Source organism: Argopecten irradians, chromosome 3 (genome assembly GCF_041381155.1).
Source record: "Argopecten irradians isolate NY chromosome 3, Ai_NY, whole genome shotgun sequence".
In the NCBI taxonomy this organism is placed as follows: Eukaryota; Metazoa; Mollusca; class Bivalvia; order Pectinida; family Pectinidae; genus Argopecten; species Argopecten irradians.
Genome location: NC_091136.1, coordinates 70,503,760 through 70,521,799, shown reverse-complemented (window position 1 = coordinate 70,521,799; position 18,040 = coordinate 70,503,760). Strand labels below are relative to the sequence as shown.

The 18,040-nt window shown below is 39.4% G+C and overlaps 1 protein-coding gene across 1 annotated transcript; it reads right to left on the bottom strand.

The window, feature by feature from the left end:
• Positions 1-4,065: 4,065 nt before the first annotated feature.
• Positions 4,066-16,923, bottom strand: LOC138319449 (synaptotagmin-14-like). Its single transcript, XM_069262605.1, has 3 exons — positions 16,358-16,923; positions 14,283-14,495; positions 4,066-8,825 (listed from the first exon to the last, which is right to left on the bottom strand). The coding sequence occupies exons 1-3, from the start codon at positions 16,377-16,379 to the stop codon at positions 8,725-8,727; spliced, it is 336 nt and encodes a 111-aa protein (XP_069118706.1). The 5' UTR covers positions 16,380-16,923; the 3' UTR covers positions 4,066-8,724.
• Positions 16,924-18,040: the final 1,117 nt, after the last annotated feature.

The following is an 18,040-nucleotide window of genomic DNA, read 5'->3' as shown; positions in this document are numbered from 1 at the left end:
ATACATAGGACCCTAGGGAAACATACATAGGACCCTAGGGAAACATACATAGGACCCTAGGGAAACATACATAGGACCCTAGGGAAACATACATAGGACCCTAGGGAAACATACATAGGACCCTAGGGAAACATACATAGGACCCTAGGGAAACATACATAGGACCCTAGGGAAACATACATAGGACCCTAGGGAAACATACATAGGACCCTAGGGAAACATACATAGGACCCTAGGGAAACATACATAGGACCCTAGGGAAACATACATAGGACCCTAGGGAAACATACATAGGACCCTAGGGAAACATACATAGGACCCTAGGGAAACATAGGACCCTAGGGATAGGACCCTAGGGAAACATACATAGGACCCTAGGGAAACATACATAGGACCCTAGGGAAACATACATAGGACCCTAGGGAAACATACATAGGACCCTAGGGAAACATACATAGGACCCTAGGGAAACATACATAGGACCCTAGGGAAACATACATAGGACCCTAGGGAAACATACATAGGACCCTAGGGAAACATACATAGGACCCTAGGGAAACATACATAGGACCCTAGGGAAACATACATAGGACCCTAGGGAAACATACATAGGACCCTAGGGAAACCTACATAGGACCCTAGGGAAACATACATAGGACCCTAGGGAAACATACATAGGACCCTAGGGAAACATACATAGGACCCTAGGGAAACATACATAGGACCCTAGGGAAACATACATAGGACCCTAGGGAAACCTACATAGGACCCTAGGACCCATAGGACCTAGGGAAACATACATAGGACCCTAGGGAAACATACATAGGACCCTAGGGAAACATACATAGGACCCTAGGGAAACATACATAGGACCCTAGGGAAACATACATAGGACCCTAGGGAAACATACATAGGACCCTAGGGAAACATACATAGGACCCTAGGGAAACATACATAGGACCCTAGGGAAACATACATAGGACCCTAGGGAAACATACATAGGACCCTAGGAACTACTAGGACCCTAGGGAAACATACATAGGACCCTAGGGAAACATACATAGGACCCTAGGGAAACTACATAGGACCCTAGGGAAACATACATAGGACCCTAGGGAAAACATAGACCCTAGGGAAACTACCCCTAGGGAAACATACATAGGACCCTAGGGAAACATACATAGGACCCTAGGGAAACATACATAGGACCCTAGGGAAACATACATAGGACCCTAGGGAAACATACATAGGACCCTAGGGAAACATACATAGGACCCTAGAACATACAAGACCCTAGGGAAACATACATAGGACCCTAGGGAAACATACATAGGACCCTAGGGAAACATACATAGGACCCTAGGGAAACATACATAGGACCCTAGGGAAACATACATAGGACCCTAGGGAAACATACATAGGACCCTAGGGAAACATACATAGGACCCTAGGGAAACATACATAGGACCCTAGGGAAACATACATAGGACCCTAGGGAAACATACATAGGACCCTAGGGAAACATACATAGGACCCTAGGGAACATACATAGGACCCTAGGGAAACATACATAGGACCCTAGGGAAACATACATAGGACCCTAGGGAAACATACATAGGACCCTAGGGAAACATACATAGGACCCTAGGGAAACATACATAGGACCCTAGGGAAACATACATAGGACCCTAGGGAAACATACATAGGACCCTAGGGAAACATACATAGGACCCTAGGGAAACATACATAGGACCCTAGGGAAACATACAAAGGACCCTAGGGAAACATACATAGGACCTAGGGAAAATACATAGGACCCTAGGGAAACATACATAGGACCCTAGGGAAACATACATAGGACCCTAGGGAAACATACATAGGACCCTAGGGAAACATACATAGGACCCTAGGGAAACATACATAGGACCCTAGGGAAACATACATAGGACCCTAGGGAAACTTACATAGGACCCTAGGGAAACATACATATGGATCCATTCAGTACTTTTTGAAAAATAGTAATTACAAACTTTAACCACCAAAATCCAAGATGGCTGCTGCCAAAAATCCAAGATGGCTGCCTTGTGGCCATCTTATTGACAGATCGGTCCTAAAATGCAATGTGCACAACTAGGGCCCTAGAGGAACATACATATGAAATTGGAGACAGATCCCTTCTGTACTTTCTGAGATGTAGTGATAACAAACTTTAACTATCAAAATCCTAGATGGCTGACTGGCGGCTATCTTGTTGACAGATCGGTACCAAAATGCAATATGCAAAACTTAGACCCTAGGGGAACGAAATTATGAAATTTGAGGATGATTCTTTCAGTGCTCTCTGAGAAATAGCCATAACAAACTTTAACCATCAAAATCCAAGATATCTGCCAGTTGGCCATCTTGTTGACCGATTGGTCCCAAAATGCAATATGCATATCTAGGGCCCTAGATGAACCTACATATGAAATTTGTAGACCCTAGGAATGATCCCATTCTGTGAAAAAGAGATAACAAGAATTGTTAACGGACAAACGGGTTGGAAGGACGGATGACAGACCATGGACGAAATGCGATTTGAATAGCCCACTATCTGATGATGGTGGGCTAAAAATGCACTTTGGAACTTTGACCTTTGACCTTTAAACAAATACTCCATCATTTCTGAACTATTTGTTCATCAATACGACCAAGCCCACACATCAATCCCTCTCAGTCATAACATCATAAGACACCCTAGCAATTATACTATAGACAGTGGTACATGGTAAAGTCTTGCTAGTCCAATCTAGTTAAATATCTCAAATTCACAAACATCAACCAACTATTTTGATCTCACTCTTTTCATTTTGATCTTTAACAATTTTCACAATATTCTGATACATTCAAATCCGATGTATGAATTATATATCTGTCATTAAAACTGGAATGAAACCAGTAAACATTTTTTTAATCCAATTCTAAGCAAAAATAAAGGAATAAAGATTAAAATAACATACATGTAAATGTATTTGTAGATACAGTGGAACCTCCCGAAACCGATCATGGTCGGTGGCATATAATTTCGGCCGGTTTAGAGAGGGTTCGGTTTGGAGAAGTGAACCGAATACCGATCATCACGATCGATCCGATTTAAACTCGATCGCTCTATACCGGATAGTTGCGGAGGGCCGTTGTTTTAGTTGGTTTCCGATACGCCACGACACCCCACTTGGTTAGTTGCTACATATAATATGTGTATTAAAAATATCATTAAATATATCAGAATGTGAAGTGGAAAATTAAAAGCTTGGGGATGTTCTAAATGTGGGAATGATTTTTTAAAAACCGCAGTTCGTTCTGCTATAAATCAACCTGCCATGACCGAAATTCATACCCCCCCCCCCTCTAAAAATCGCACCGATCGCTTCATCACAAAAAGGTTAGGGATCAGCATGAGTTTTAAAAAATTAAATTATCATATGGTCTAATTACACAAAATTGTAAAATGATCAGGACCCAATTGTTTTCGATGAAAGATATATTACCTTGGTCATTATATGACATAGTTATTATTGGCATTTTTTTTTAAACTAAAAGATAAAAACATGAATAATACTATGGCTTTTAGCTTTGTAAAATACGAGCTTCTTCATACAGATAATTTTTATTTTCAATTGTTTGGACGTTATCGATGGTATTACTACAACTCCAATATCTCAAAAGTATTTACCTAAATGTAAATAAAAAACAAGAGGCCATCAGATAGCCCATACGAAAGTAAAAGTAATCGGAAATCATTATAATAGGAAATTCCTCTTTCTGTATTTTGAATCGGCCCTGGTCGAATGTTTGCCGACTGCAGTGTTGGATAAAAAAAGTAGTGAATGAACTTGAGTGACCACCCAACTATGCCTGCAATAAATTAAATGAACGTAAACAAAATGTGTGGGTCGTGTAAACGTGGTGCAGCTCACACAAAACGAATTTCGTATAGAAAACAGAGTTATCATATAGACATTAACGTGCAGCGATTGAAAGTATGTACATATAAATAGATCTGCTGTTAATACAATAGGCATGGGCCTTAACGGTCACCTGAGTTAGAATATATAATGAAACAAATAATGAAACAAATTAAAGACATATAAACACTATATGCTGGGCCTTGAAGTTGGTCAGTGATTTATAACTTTGACTTTTTAGACTATGAAGAGTATTTGCTTCCATCAAACCTGTGAACTTAGAGGTATTTTTTGAAATTTTAATCATTTTGACCCTGTTTGGTCCTGCCCCTCTGGTCCCCCAGGGGGTCATCGAGGACGGATATGAATGTTAAAATGGCTAATAATTCTAATCAAGTTTGACTCGTTTTCCGACGAAAATTGGGCAAATAATGTTCACAAATACGTTTTTCCTATATAAACTAAAGTAAACTTGACCCCTCCCCAGGGGGTAATGTGAGACCCCAAGGTCATATAATTCACAATATTTATAAAACACCTTAAGACCTTTCCATCTATAATTATTTGATTCTACTATATCCAGAATTTTAGAAGATTTTTGAAGTTTTAGCCTATTTGACCCTTTTTTAGCCCCGTCCCTCTGCCCCCAGGGGATCGGCCAGGACCAATGTGGATATGATATTAAAATGCTATCTCAGGCTAATAATTCTAACCAAGTTTGACTCATTTCCTATGAAAATTGAGCAAAAAATGCTCATTAATGTGTTTTTCCTATATAAAATGTAGTAAACTTGACCCCCTCCCCAAGGGGAAACAGGAGACCCCAGGGTCATATAATTTACAATTTTTATAAACAAACTTTAGGACCTTTTCATCTATAAAGTGTATTTGATTATACCATTTCCAGAATTTTGAAAGAATATTTTTGAAGTTTTAGCCTATTTGACCCTTTTTTGGCCCCACCCCTCTGCCCCCAGGGGGTCGGCCTGGACCAATATGGATATGATATTAAAATGCTATCTCAGGCTAATAATTCTAACCAAGTTTGACTCGTTTCCAATGATAATTGAGCAAAAAATGCTCATAAATGTGTTTTCCCTATATAAACTATAGTAAACTTGACCCCCTCCCCAGGGGAAAACGTGAGACCCCAGGGTCATATAATTCACAATTTTTGTAAAAGACCTTAAGACCTTTCTATTTATGAAAAGTATTTGATTCAACCATTTCCAGAATTTCAGAAGAAGATTTTTGAAGTTTTAGCCTATTTGACCCTTTTTTAGCCCCGCCCCTCTGCCCCCAGGGGGTCGGCAAGGACCAATGTGGATATGATATTAAAATGCTATCTCAGGCTAATAATTCTAACCAAGTTTGACTCGTTTCCAATTACAATTGAGCAAAACATGCTCATAAATGTGTTTTCCCTATATAAACTATAGTAAACTTGACCCCTCCCCAGGGGGAAACGTGAGACCCCAGGGTCATATAATTCACAATTTATGTAAAGGACCTTAAGACCTTTCTATTTATGAAAAGTATTTGATTCTACCATTTCTAGAATTTCAGAAGAAGATTTTTGAAGTTTTAGCCTATTTTACCCCTTTTGACCCCGCCCCTAAGGCCCCTGGGGGTCAGTCATAGAAAATTTGTTAATAGGATTCAATGGCCATCTCATACTGATAATTCTGACAACATTTGACTCATTTCCTATTACAAATGACCAAATAATGCGCAAAAATGTGTTTTCCCAATATAAACTATAGTAAACTTAACCCCCTCCCCAGGGGGAAACTAGAGACCCCAGGGTCATATAATTCACAATTTTTGTAAAGGACCTTAAGACCTTTCTATCTATGAAGAGTATTTGATTCTACCACATCTGTGAGTAGAGAAGAAGATTTTTGAAATTTTACTCAATTTTACCCCTTTTGGCCCCTCCCACAGCCCCCTGGGGGGTGGGGACCATATAATTCACAATTTTGATTGGCCTTATGCCTTAGAAGGTTTGTGCAAAATTTCATTGAAATTGCTTCAGCAGTTTTGGAGAAGAAGTCGAAAATGTAAATTGTTTACGGACATACGACGCACGACGGACGACGGACGACGGACGACGGACGACGCACGACGACGGACAAAAGGCGATTAGAATAGGTCACTTGAGACTTCGTCTCAGGTGACCTAAAAAACCTGTGTGATTTGAATACGAAACTTTCTCTTTATTACTAGCTCTGCTTGTTTTCCTACAGTAAACAAACCGCGTGCACATGGTAGACCTTCGTTAGATATCTAAACAATAGGCATGATTAAATAATTACACCACCATCTCGGGTATAATTACTGTGTACCTATAGCCTTCCCATCGGTATACATGCCCAAGGATGCAACAACTATGGTGCAGGTATGTGTGTATTTCACGGTCGGTTGATCAGACCTCAATGCAATCTATCGGTGTCGCTCAGGTAAGGCCGGTTTTCAGAAGTGTATTTTAGTTACATTTGACTATTCCGATCTCAAAATCGGTCCGGTATTCGGAATTGGGAGGGATCGGTTTTGCGAAGTTTTATATACTATTAATAAAGAGGAATTCATTCCATACATGACATCCATGTTTGGTTTCTAGAGGTGATCGGTTTTGAGAAGGTTCGGTTTTGGGAGGTTCCACTGTATTATAACATGAGAGTTAATGATGAAGTTGTGTGATTCCTTTAACAATACATTAATTGATAACTCCAGCACAATAACAAAGACAAATATAAGAGATAGATTAGTTGTGAATTTTCGTTTTCTTTTTTTCTTCATATTTTGACATATATTTCATAACAAATAAACACAAAATCCCTAACTTAAGATGTTATCTATAAATCACATACTCCAATTAGAGTGGTCTTGAGGAATAATTAATCAAATCAATAACACTTTGCTGTTCTCATTAGACAACCAAGTCCTTTAAAAGTTCAATTATACAATCTTATAAATAAATTGTTAGATAAAGTGAAAACATCACAATAATTAGAAGGTATACAACAGGGGAGGTCACTCTGCACTCATGCAACAACAGAGTGATCTCCTGTGTTATACATACTGCAGATTGTAGACATTCTCATACTACAACAGAGTGATCTCCCCTGTCATACCCATTCTGATACCAATCTCTCCCAGATTCATTGGAGTCCCCACATTCACCTCTGTCAACAGCTCACCAACTGGCCATCTGTTGACCTCAGGTCACAGAATATTACATCATCATGATTGTTTAATACATTGCACCATCTTTATATATGAGATCAAAGTAATTGTTTTTGAAATGGTGGACGTCATATAGAAATTGTGACTACTTACTTACAAGTAAATCTAGTGTATCTGCAAAATAATTCATAATTGTTTGGTTTAATATTGAATGATCAAATTATAATACATGTCAGAACTAACCGTCGTTTACAGCAAAATTATACAAAAGGAAATTTACAATATGTATTCAAGAATTTAGTATGCGTTTCAAATACGTTTTTCAAGAATCTTGAAATTTCCGTGGGCCATTTACAGTGGTGAAATGTTGGGACCTCGATGCACTCTGGGAGAGATTGTTCTGATACAACAACAGAGTGATCTCCCCTGTTGTAGTATATTTAAAACACAGAATCAGGAAGCCAATGACACAGAGTAACTTTCTTTGTCCATCCATACTTCCTATTTCATCAGTTACATCCAGTTCCACAGTGCCTGTGTCTATTAATGTCTCATAAATAATGTGTAGACAATTCACCATGTATCTTTTGACAAGAGGCTGTCTCTTATCTTCTGTGACTGCTGAACAAATTTGTTATACAGTGCCATTGACTTATGACCTATAAACAAATTTGTTATACAGTGCCATTGAGTTATGACTTCTGAACAAATTTGTTATACAGTGCCATTGAGTTATGACTTCTGAACAAATTTGTTATACAGTGCCATTGAGTTATGACCTATAAACAAATTTGTTATACAGTGCCATTGACTTATGACCTATAAACAAATTTGTTATACAGTGCCATTGACTTATGACCTCTAAACAAATTTGTTATACAGTGCCATTGACTTATGACCTCTAAACAAATTTGTTATACAGTGCCATTGACTTATGACCTATAAACAAATTTGTTATACAGTGCCATTGACTTATGACCTCTGAACAAATTTGTTATACAGTGCCATTGACTTATGACCTCTGAACAAATTTGTTATACAGTGCCATTGACTTATGACCTCTGAACAAATTTGTTATACAGTGCCATTGAGTTATGACCTCTGAACAAATTTGTTATACAGTGCCATTGACTTATGACCTATAAACAAATTTGTTATACAGTGCCATTGACTTATGACCTCTGAACAAATTTGTTATACAGTGCCATTGACTTATGACCTAGTATGTAACACCAGGCAACCCAGAGCTTTTGTCCTCATAATGAAACACTGTACAGGCCCTAGGATTTCGAGACTGTCCTCATAAAGAAATACATAATATTATGGCCCCTAGTAAGAGATTCTTCTTTTAAAATTCTATTGCGAATGTTCACGGTCATTAATCAGTTTGTCCTAGATGCATCCTACATATGAACAACCACTGTCAGATTTATACATGCGTAATGCACAGCTTTGATGTGATATTGTAGGTGGCGCCATTAGCTATTGTATGATGCGTAATGCTTTGATGTGATATTGTAGGTGGCGCCATTAGCTACTGTATGATGCGTAATGCACAGCTTTGATGTGATAGGTGGCGCCATTAGCTACTGTATCAGGACTCCAGGAGGACATGCCAGCGACAGACTTGATCACCTTTACTCTCTCTCATGTCAGTCCAGTGGGACAGTTCCTCATCTCCACTGCTGTTCACACCTAAAACACATGTCACAGTACAATAACATAAACTGATGATGTCACCATAACAGTACTATAACATTAACTGATGATGTCATCATAACAGTACAATAACATAAACTGATGATGTCACCATCACAGTACAATAATATAAAATTATGAAGTCACCATAACAGTGCTATAACATAAATTGATGATGTCACCATAACAGTACTATAACATAAATTGATGATGTCACCATCACAGTACAATAACATAAATTGATGATGTCACCATAACAGTACTATAACATAAATTGATGATGTCACCATAATAGTACAATAACATAAATTGATGATGTCACCATAATAGTTCAATAACATAAATTGATGATGTCACCATAACAGTACTATAACATAAATTGATGATGTCACCATAACAGTACTATAACATAAATTGATGATGTCACCATAACAGTACTATAACATAAATTGATGATGTCACCATAATAGTACAATAACACAAACTGTTGAGGGGTTTTATTAGTTTAACATCCTATTACTGTTGTGTCAGCCTAACTGTTGACAAAATAAAAATAAAAATAATAATCTCGGTATGTTGAGCGACAGATATTATGAACTAGTCGAGTGGTTCTGTCAATCGTTTGGAGTGGCGAAGTTTACATAGCCTACCTGACGTCAGGCGATAGAACGAGTGGGCGGGTTTACCTGACAATGTTCTAGAGTTTGACAGGCAATATGGCTGCACACGATAAGAAAAACGTGTGTGGAAGATCTTATGCTAACGGGGTACTGACGGAAGGTAAACTTCGTCGTGAAATACTTGATCTTCATTATAAAGTTCCAAATACTAGTTCTCCGGAGGGAGAATACATATAAACATTAAACAGTATAAATATCCCTTCCACAAATTTTCGGCCTCTTGGTCATTTCAGGTACATAGAAACACAAGAAAAGCTAGGTGAAATCCATCTTGAACGTTTTGATATGATGCTGTAGCAACAATAACATCATATATATAATGACGTCATAGACATCATGACGTCACAAGTATTATGATGTCATAAAATAGACATCAGATCGTCCTCTGCACTCTCCATTTCATGTAGAAATGAACTTCACATTGCATCCATATGGCTGTCTGGTATTTAGCATATGAATCCACTTCTCCTCATGAAACTGTCTGTATGCCTGGCTTGGATCTTTTAGTGCAAACAATACTGCTATTATGTTGTCAAACTCTGAGTGACCCTCAAAATGTCTGTTTATTGGTTTGTCAGACCCATTCTGCACGTCCCTCACATGTTCACTAAATCGTTCTCTTGACGAGAATCTTTTATCTTATAAAGGATTATCTTTTCATGAGATTAGTAAAAATAAACTGGTGTGACGAGAGGAGATTGTCACAAGATTATAAAGAATGTGACTCGGGGGGACATTTGACCTTGTCATAAACTGGTGTGACGAGAGGAGATTGTCACAAGATTATAAAGAATGTGACTCGGGGGGACATTTGACCTTGTCATAAACTGGTGTGACGAGAGGAGATTGTCACAAGATTATAAAGAATGGGGACATTTGACCTTGTCATAAACTGGTGTGACGAGAGGAGATTGTCACAAGATTATAAAGAATGTGACTCGGGGGGACATTTGACCTTGTCATAAACTGGTGTGACGAGAGGAGATTGTCACAAGATTATAAAGAATGTGACTCGGGGGGACATTTGACCTTGTCATAAACTGGTGTGACGAGAGGAGATTGTCACAAGATTATAAAGAATGTGACTGCATGGGGGACATTTGACCTTGTCATAAACTGGTGTGACGAGAGGAGATTGTCACAAGATTATAAAGAATGTGACTGCATGGGGGACATTTGACCTTGTCATAAACTGGTGTGACGAGAGGAGATTGTCACAAGATTATAAAGAATGTGACTCGGGGGGGACATTTGACCTTGTCATAAACTGGTGTGACGAGAGGAGATTGTCACAAGATTATAAAGAATGTGACTCGGGGGGACATTTGACCTTGTCATAAACTGGTGTGACGAGAGGAGATTGTCACAAGATTATAAAGAATGTGACTGCACGGGGGACATTTGACCTTGTCATAAACTGGTGTGACGAGAGGAGATTGTCACAAGATAAAAGATGTGACAAGATTATAAAGAATGTAAGATGACTACACGGGGGACATTTGACCTTGTCATAAACTGGTTTGACGAGAGGAGATTGTCACAAGATTATAAAGAATGTGACTACACGGGGGACATTTGACCTTGTCATAAACTGGTGTGACGAGAGGAGATTGTCACAAGATTATAAAGAATGTGACTCGGGGGGACATTTGACCTTGTCATAAACTGGTGTGACGAGAGGAGATTGTCACAAGATTATAAAGAATGTGACTGCACGGGGGACATTTGACCTTGTCATAAACTGGTGTGACGAGAGGAGATTGTCACAAGATTATAAAGAATGTGACTCACGGGGGACATTTGACCTTGTCATAAACTGGTGTGACGAGAGGAGATTGTCACAAGATTATAAAGAATGTGACTCGGGGGGACATTTGACCTTGTCATAAACTGGTGTGACGAGAGGAGATTGTCACAAGATTATAAAGAATGTGACTGCATGGGGGACATTTGACCTTGTCATAAACTGGTGTGACGAGAGGAGATTGTCACAAGATTATAAAGAATGTGACTGCATGGGGGACATTTGACCTTGTCATAAACTGGTGTGACGAGAGGAGATTGTCACAAGATTATAAAGAATGTGACTACACGGGGGACATTTGACCTTGTCATAAACTGGTGTGACAAGAGGAGATTGTCACAAGATTATAAAGAATGTGACTACACGGGGGACCAAGGTCATGTAAGGACGTGCCAAGTTTGTTGGTGGAGGAAAAACCTGAGTACCTGTAGAAAAACCACCAACCAGCGGTCAGTACCTGGCAACTACCCAACATGGGAGCCCAAGCAAAATTACCAATGAAGTCTTACAGTTTATAGAGTATGAGAAAGTGAAGCAACCTTCAATCAACAGTCATGAAATAATGACCCGTTTATTGGAGAGGAATGTTCGTACGACGTAAACGGTTCCATTGGCCAGCAGAGACACAGTCAGTGGCCATAATGTAGTACGCAAGTGAAAATCTTACTATATATCATTCGTAAATTTACATATTTTCAATTGTTATTGTTTGTTGGTGGAGGAAACCCAGAGTACCTGGAGAAAAACCACCGACCAGCAGTCAGTACTTGGCAACTGCCCCACATGGGATTCAAATTTGCGACTCAGAGGTGGAGGGCATGTGTAATATGTCAAGATTTCTTAACCACTGTAAGGTACTGCTGCCCCACAAACTTATCATGTCACCTTAAAGGCACAATAACATTAACTGACGATGTCACCATAACGGTACTATAACATAAACTGATGATGTCACCTTACCGTATTATAACAACAAAAGGCCCATGGGCCTTAAAGGTCACCTAACAATTGATACAAATAGTTATGTCATTTTAAGCCAACCGATGTCTTTTGTTCACAAAATTGGAACATACATCTAATAGGAATACATACAAAGTTTCATTAGGCTTGGTGCATATTTACTCACATTACCGTGTTCACAAGGTTCAATATTTATTATTGCAAAGGGCAATAACTCTGTAAATAAGTTAGAGTGGAATCAATCTAATCAGGTCAATTTTCGAACTTGTCAGAAATCTTTCTAATTTTAGTCTAAATACAAAGTTTCATGAAGCTGATTGAATATTTATTCAAATTATTGTATTCAAAAGGTCCAATAACAATTATTAGTGCAAAGGGCAATAACTCTGTAAGTCACTATCGAATCAGGCTGATTTTCGAACTTGTCCAAAATTTTACCAATTTCAGTCAAAATACAAAGTTTCATGAAGCTGATTGCATATATATTCAAGTTATCATATTCAAAAGGTCGAATAATAATTATTATTACAAAGGGCAATAACTCTGTAAATTATCATAGAATCAAGCTGATTTCCGAAATTGTCTGAGATCTTTCCAATGTTAGTCTACATACAAAGTTTCAGTAATTTTGGTTTATATTTACTCCAAGTTATCGCTCTCACAAGGAAATGTTTTTTTCTCATAAAACTTTCAATACAACACAGTACAATAACAATGAGTACAGTACATACAATGGACAATTCTTATTGGTACATTGGAATTTACATACTTGTAGCTATGACGGGAATAAGTAAAGATTAAATTTAGTCTAATATCAACTATTTATGTCAATGTATCAGGAAAATACAAGATAATTAATTACCGTAACTTTAATTTGGTCTAATATCAACCATATATGACAATGTATCAGGAAAGTTCAAGATAATCAATTACCGTAACATTGCTTATATATCACAAGGAAATGTTAACGGACATCGCATGACCGACGACGCACGATGGACGTCGACTGACAAAAGACTATGGTTAGGTGACCTAAAAAATAATGATGTCACCATTATTGTACTAAAGCATAAACTGATGATGTCACCATAATGCTACTAAAACCCAAATTGCAGATAGACAGCATGGTAATAAATTTTATCAACTGGAGTTGAATATGTACAAGAGATCCCAAAGGGATCTTGGCCCCCACCAAAGAATGATCTATGTCTGAAAAAGGAAAGATAATCTTTTCTCTGCTTTTCTAACTTTTACTACATATTACTACATATGAAATTTGAGAAAAGATCCTTTCGCTACTTCCTGAGATATATAACACTAACAAACTTCAATTGTCAAAATCCAAGATGGCGGTCTATCGTCCATCTTGTTGACCGATCAGTCCCAAAATGCAATATGCACAACTAGGGCCCTAGGGGAACCTACATGTTAAATTTGAGAAAGATCTCTTCAGTACTTTCTGAGAAATAGTAGTAACAAACTTCAATTGTCAAAATCCAAGATGGTGTCCTGTATGTCATCTTGTTCACTGATCAGTACCAAAATAGAATATGTATAACTAGGGACCTAGGGAAATTTGAGAGAGATCCCTTCAATACTTTCAGAGAAATAGCGGCAACAAACTTTAACTATCAAATCCATATGACTGCCTGGCGGCCATCTTGTTGACCGATCGGTCCCAAAATGCAATATGCACAACTAAGGCCCTAGGGGAACCTACATATGAAATTTGAGAGAGATCCCTTCAGCCATTTCTGAGAAATAGCGGTAACAAGAAATGTTAACGGACTGAAGGACGAACGGACGGATGAAAGGACTGATGACAGACCATGGACGAAAAGCGATTTGAATAGCCGAACTATCTGATGATGGTGGGCTAAAAATGCAATACTATCACAATACAATACTATCACAATACTATTGCAATTGTAGTCTGCAATAGATTAACTATCACACTAGTTGTTTTGTCGATACATGTAGTAAAAATTGCAGTTTTATTGCACAACTTACCACTAGAAAACCATCCAATCATATCCTTCTTCTTCATACTGCGTTTATTGTAGACAGACACCATGAGAGTGACCTCAGCCAGCTGGAATAGTGCCACTTGGAACATGAATGTCTCTTTGAACAGTGGATTTGGTTGACCCCGCCTGATGGAGGTCTTACTTCGGGCCACTTCCTGTCCAGTAGGTGACATCAGGGTCAACTTTACATACGTGTCTGTAGAAAAACATGTACACTAATCAAAACAAGAGGCCCAATGGGCCTGTATCGCTCACCTGGTTTGTAATGCCAAGTTATGTTCCGAATACAGGTTCATTGTTTCTTTTCTAAAGGAATTTTAACATTTAGCTCTATTTCCCCTGTTAGGCCCCGCCCCTCCTGCCCCTAGGAGTCAGAGACAAAATTTTTACAAACTCTAATCCCCTTCCCCAAATGATGTTTCTGGCCAAATTTGGTTACAATCCATGAAGAACCCTATAACTAGTAGAGATTTAAAGAATTTACCTCTATTTCCCTTATTGGTCCACGCCCCTCCTGCCCCCAGGGGGTCATAGCCAAAATTTGGTTACAATCCATGCAAAACCTAGGACAAGTACCGGTAGTGATTTATAGGATTTACCTCTATTTCCCTTATTGGGCCCCGCCCCTCTTGCCCCCAGGGAGTCACAGCCAAAATTTATACAAACTCTGTTCCCCTTCCCCTAATGATGTTTCTGTCTAAATTTGGGTACAATCAATGCACAACTCTTATATGACTAGTAGCGATTTATAGGATTTACTTCTATTTCCCCTATTGGGCACTGCCCCTCCTGCCCCCGAGGGGGTCATAGCCAAAATTTATACAAGTTCTTTTCCCCTTCCCCCAATGATGTTTGTGGCCAAGTTTGGTTACAATCCATGCAGAACTCTATGACAAGTAGTGATTTAAAGGAAATGTTGACGGACGGACGGCGGACGGATGGATGGACGAGGCAACGACGTAGGGAGGCATGGATGATGGACGCCGCGCCATGACATAAGCTCACCTTCGGGCCAGGTGAGCTAAAAATAAACAAATTCCTTGAGAGGAAACCATACGGGATGGTCTACCTCAATGTACAAATCATTTTCAATGGCCCAGATGTAAGCGCAAGACTATGTGATTGAGCAGGTGACCACAGTTTTACATCAGTACCATGGATTGCACCCAGCCGGCTAGGTGAAAGGTGAGTGGCTTGACCCCTACACCTAAGGGTTATGGTAAGGGGGAGACTGGGGGGTTATTACCCTGGGATTATTACCTGATGTCATACTTACATGGTTATTCACTGGTATTATACCCCAGGCCCTGTTACAGTATACATACCCAGGGCCCTGTTCATGGCCATATTTCTGAAGTTACAGCCCTTAACTTATGTTACAGTATACATAACAAGAGCCTTGTTCATGGCCATATTCCTGAAGTTACTGCCTTAACTTCTGTTACAGTGTAGATAACAAGGGCCCTGTTCAAGGCCGTATTCCCGAAGTTACTGTCCTTAACTTACATTACAGTATACATACCAAGAGCCCTGTTCATGGCCATATTTCTGAAGTTACAGCCCTAACTTATGTTACAGTATACATACCCACGGCCCTGTTCATGGCCATATTCCTGAAGTTACTGCCCTTAACTTATGTTACAGTATACATACCGGGGGCCCAGTACATGGTCATATTCCTGAAGTTACTGCCTTTAACTTCTGTTACATTATACATACCCAGGGCCCTGTTCATGGCCATATTCCTGAAGACACTGCCTTTAACTTATGTTACAGTATACATACTGGGTGCCCTGTTCATGGCCATATTCCTGAAGTTACTGTCTTAACTTATGTTACAGTATACATACCCGGGGCCCTGGTCATGGTCATATTCCTGAAGTTACTGCCCTTAACTTATGTTACAGTATACATACAGTATACATACCGGGGGCCAAGTACATGGTCGTATTCCAGAATTTACTGCCTTAACTTCTGTTACAGTATACATACCCAGGGCCCTGTTCATGGCCATATTCCTGAAGTTACTGCCCTTAACTTATGTTACAGTATACATACCCGGGGCCCTGTTCATGGCCATATTCCTGAAGTTACTGCCCTAACTTATGTTACAGTATACATACCCGGGCCCTGTTCATGGCCATATTCGTGACGTTACTGCCCTTAACTAATGTTACAGTATACATACCCGGGGCCCTGTTCATGGCCATATTCCTGAGGTTACTGCCGTTAACTTCTGTTACAGTATACATACCCAGGGCCCTGTTCATGACCGTATTCCTGAAGTTACTGTCCTTAACTTACATTACAGTACACATACCAAGGGCCCTGTTCATGGCCATATTCCTGAAGTTACTGCCCTTAACTTATGTTACAGTATACATAACAGGGGCCCTGTTCATGGCCGTATTCCTGAAGTTACTGCCCTTAACTTCTGTTACAGTATACATACCCAGGGCCCTGTTCATGGCCGTATTCCTGAAGTTACTACCCTTAACTTATGTTACAGTATACATACCCAGGGCCCTGTTCATGGCCATATTCCTGAGGTTACTGCCCTTAAATTATGTTACAGTATACATACCCAGGACCCTGTTCATGGCCATATTCCTGAAGTTACTTCCCTTAATTTATGTTACAGTATACATATCCAGGGCTTTGTTTATGGCCATATTTCTGAAGTTACTGCCCTTAAACTCTGTAACAGTATACATACCCAGGGCCCTGTTCATGGCCATATTCGTGAAGTTACTGGCCTTAACTTATGTTACAGTATACCTACCCCGGGCCCTGTTCATGGCCATATTCCTGAAGTTACTGCCCTTAACTTACATTACTGTACACATCCCAGGGCCCTGTTCATGGCCATATTCCTGAAGTTACTGCCCTTAACTTATGTTACAGTATACATATCCAGGGCCTTGTTCATGGCCATATTCCTAAAGTTACTGCCCTTAACTTATGTTACAGTAAACATACCCAGGGCCCTGTTCATGGTCATATTCCTGAAGTTACTGCCCTTAACTTATGTTACAGTATACATACCCAGGGCCCTGTTCATGGCCATATTCCTGAGGTTACTGCTCTTAACTTATGTTACAGTATACATACCCAGGGCCCTGTTCATAGCCGTATTCCCGAAGTTATTGCCTTAACTTATGTTACATTATACATACCCAGGACCCTGTTCATGGCCATGTTCCTGAAGTTACTGCACTTAACTTATGTTACAGTATACATACCCAGGGCCCTGTTCATAGCCGTATTCCCGTAGTTACTGCCTTAACTTATGTTACATTATACATACCCAGGGCCCTATTCATAGCCATATTCCCGAAGTTACTGCCTTAACTTATGGTACATTATACATACCTAGGGCCCTGTTCATGGCCATATTCCTGAAGTTACTGCCTTAACTTATGTTACAGTATACATACCCAGGGCTCTGTACATGGCCATATTCCTGAAGTTACTGCAATTAACTTATGTTACATTATACATACCCAGGGCCCTGTTCATGGCCATATTCCCGAAGTTACTGCCTTAACTTATGTTACATTATACATACCCAGGGCCCTGTTCATGGCCATATTCCTGAAGTTACTGCCCTTAACTTATGTTACAGTATACATACCCAGGGCCCTGTTCATAGCCGTATTCCTGAAGTCAATGCCTTAACTTATGTTACATTATACATACCCAGGGCCCTGTTCATGGCCATATTCCTGAAGTTACTGCCCT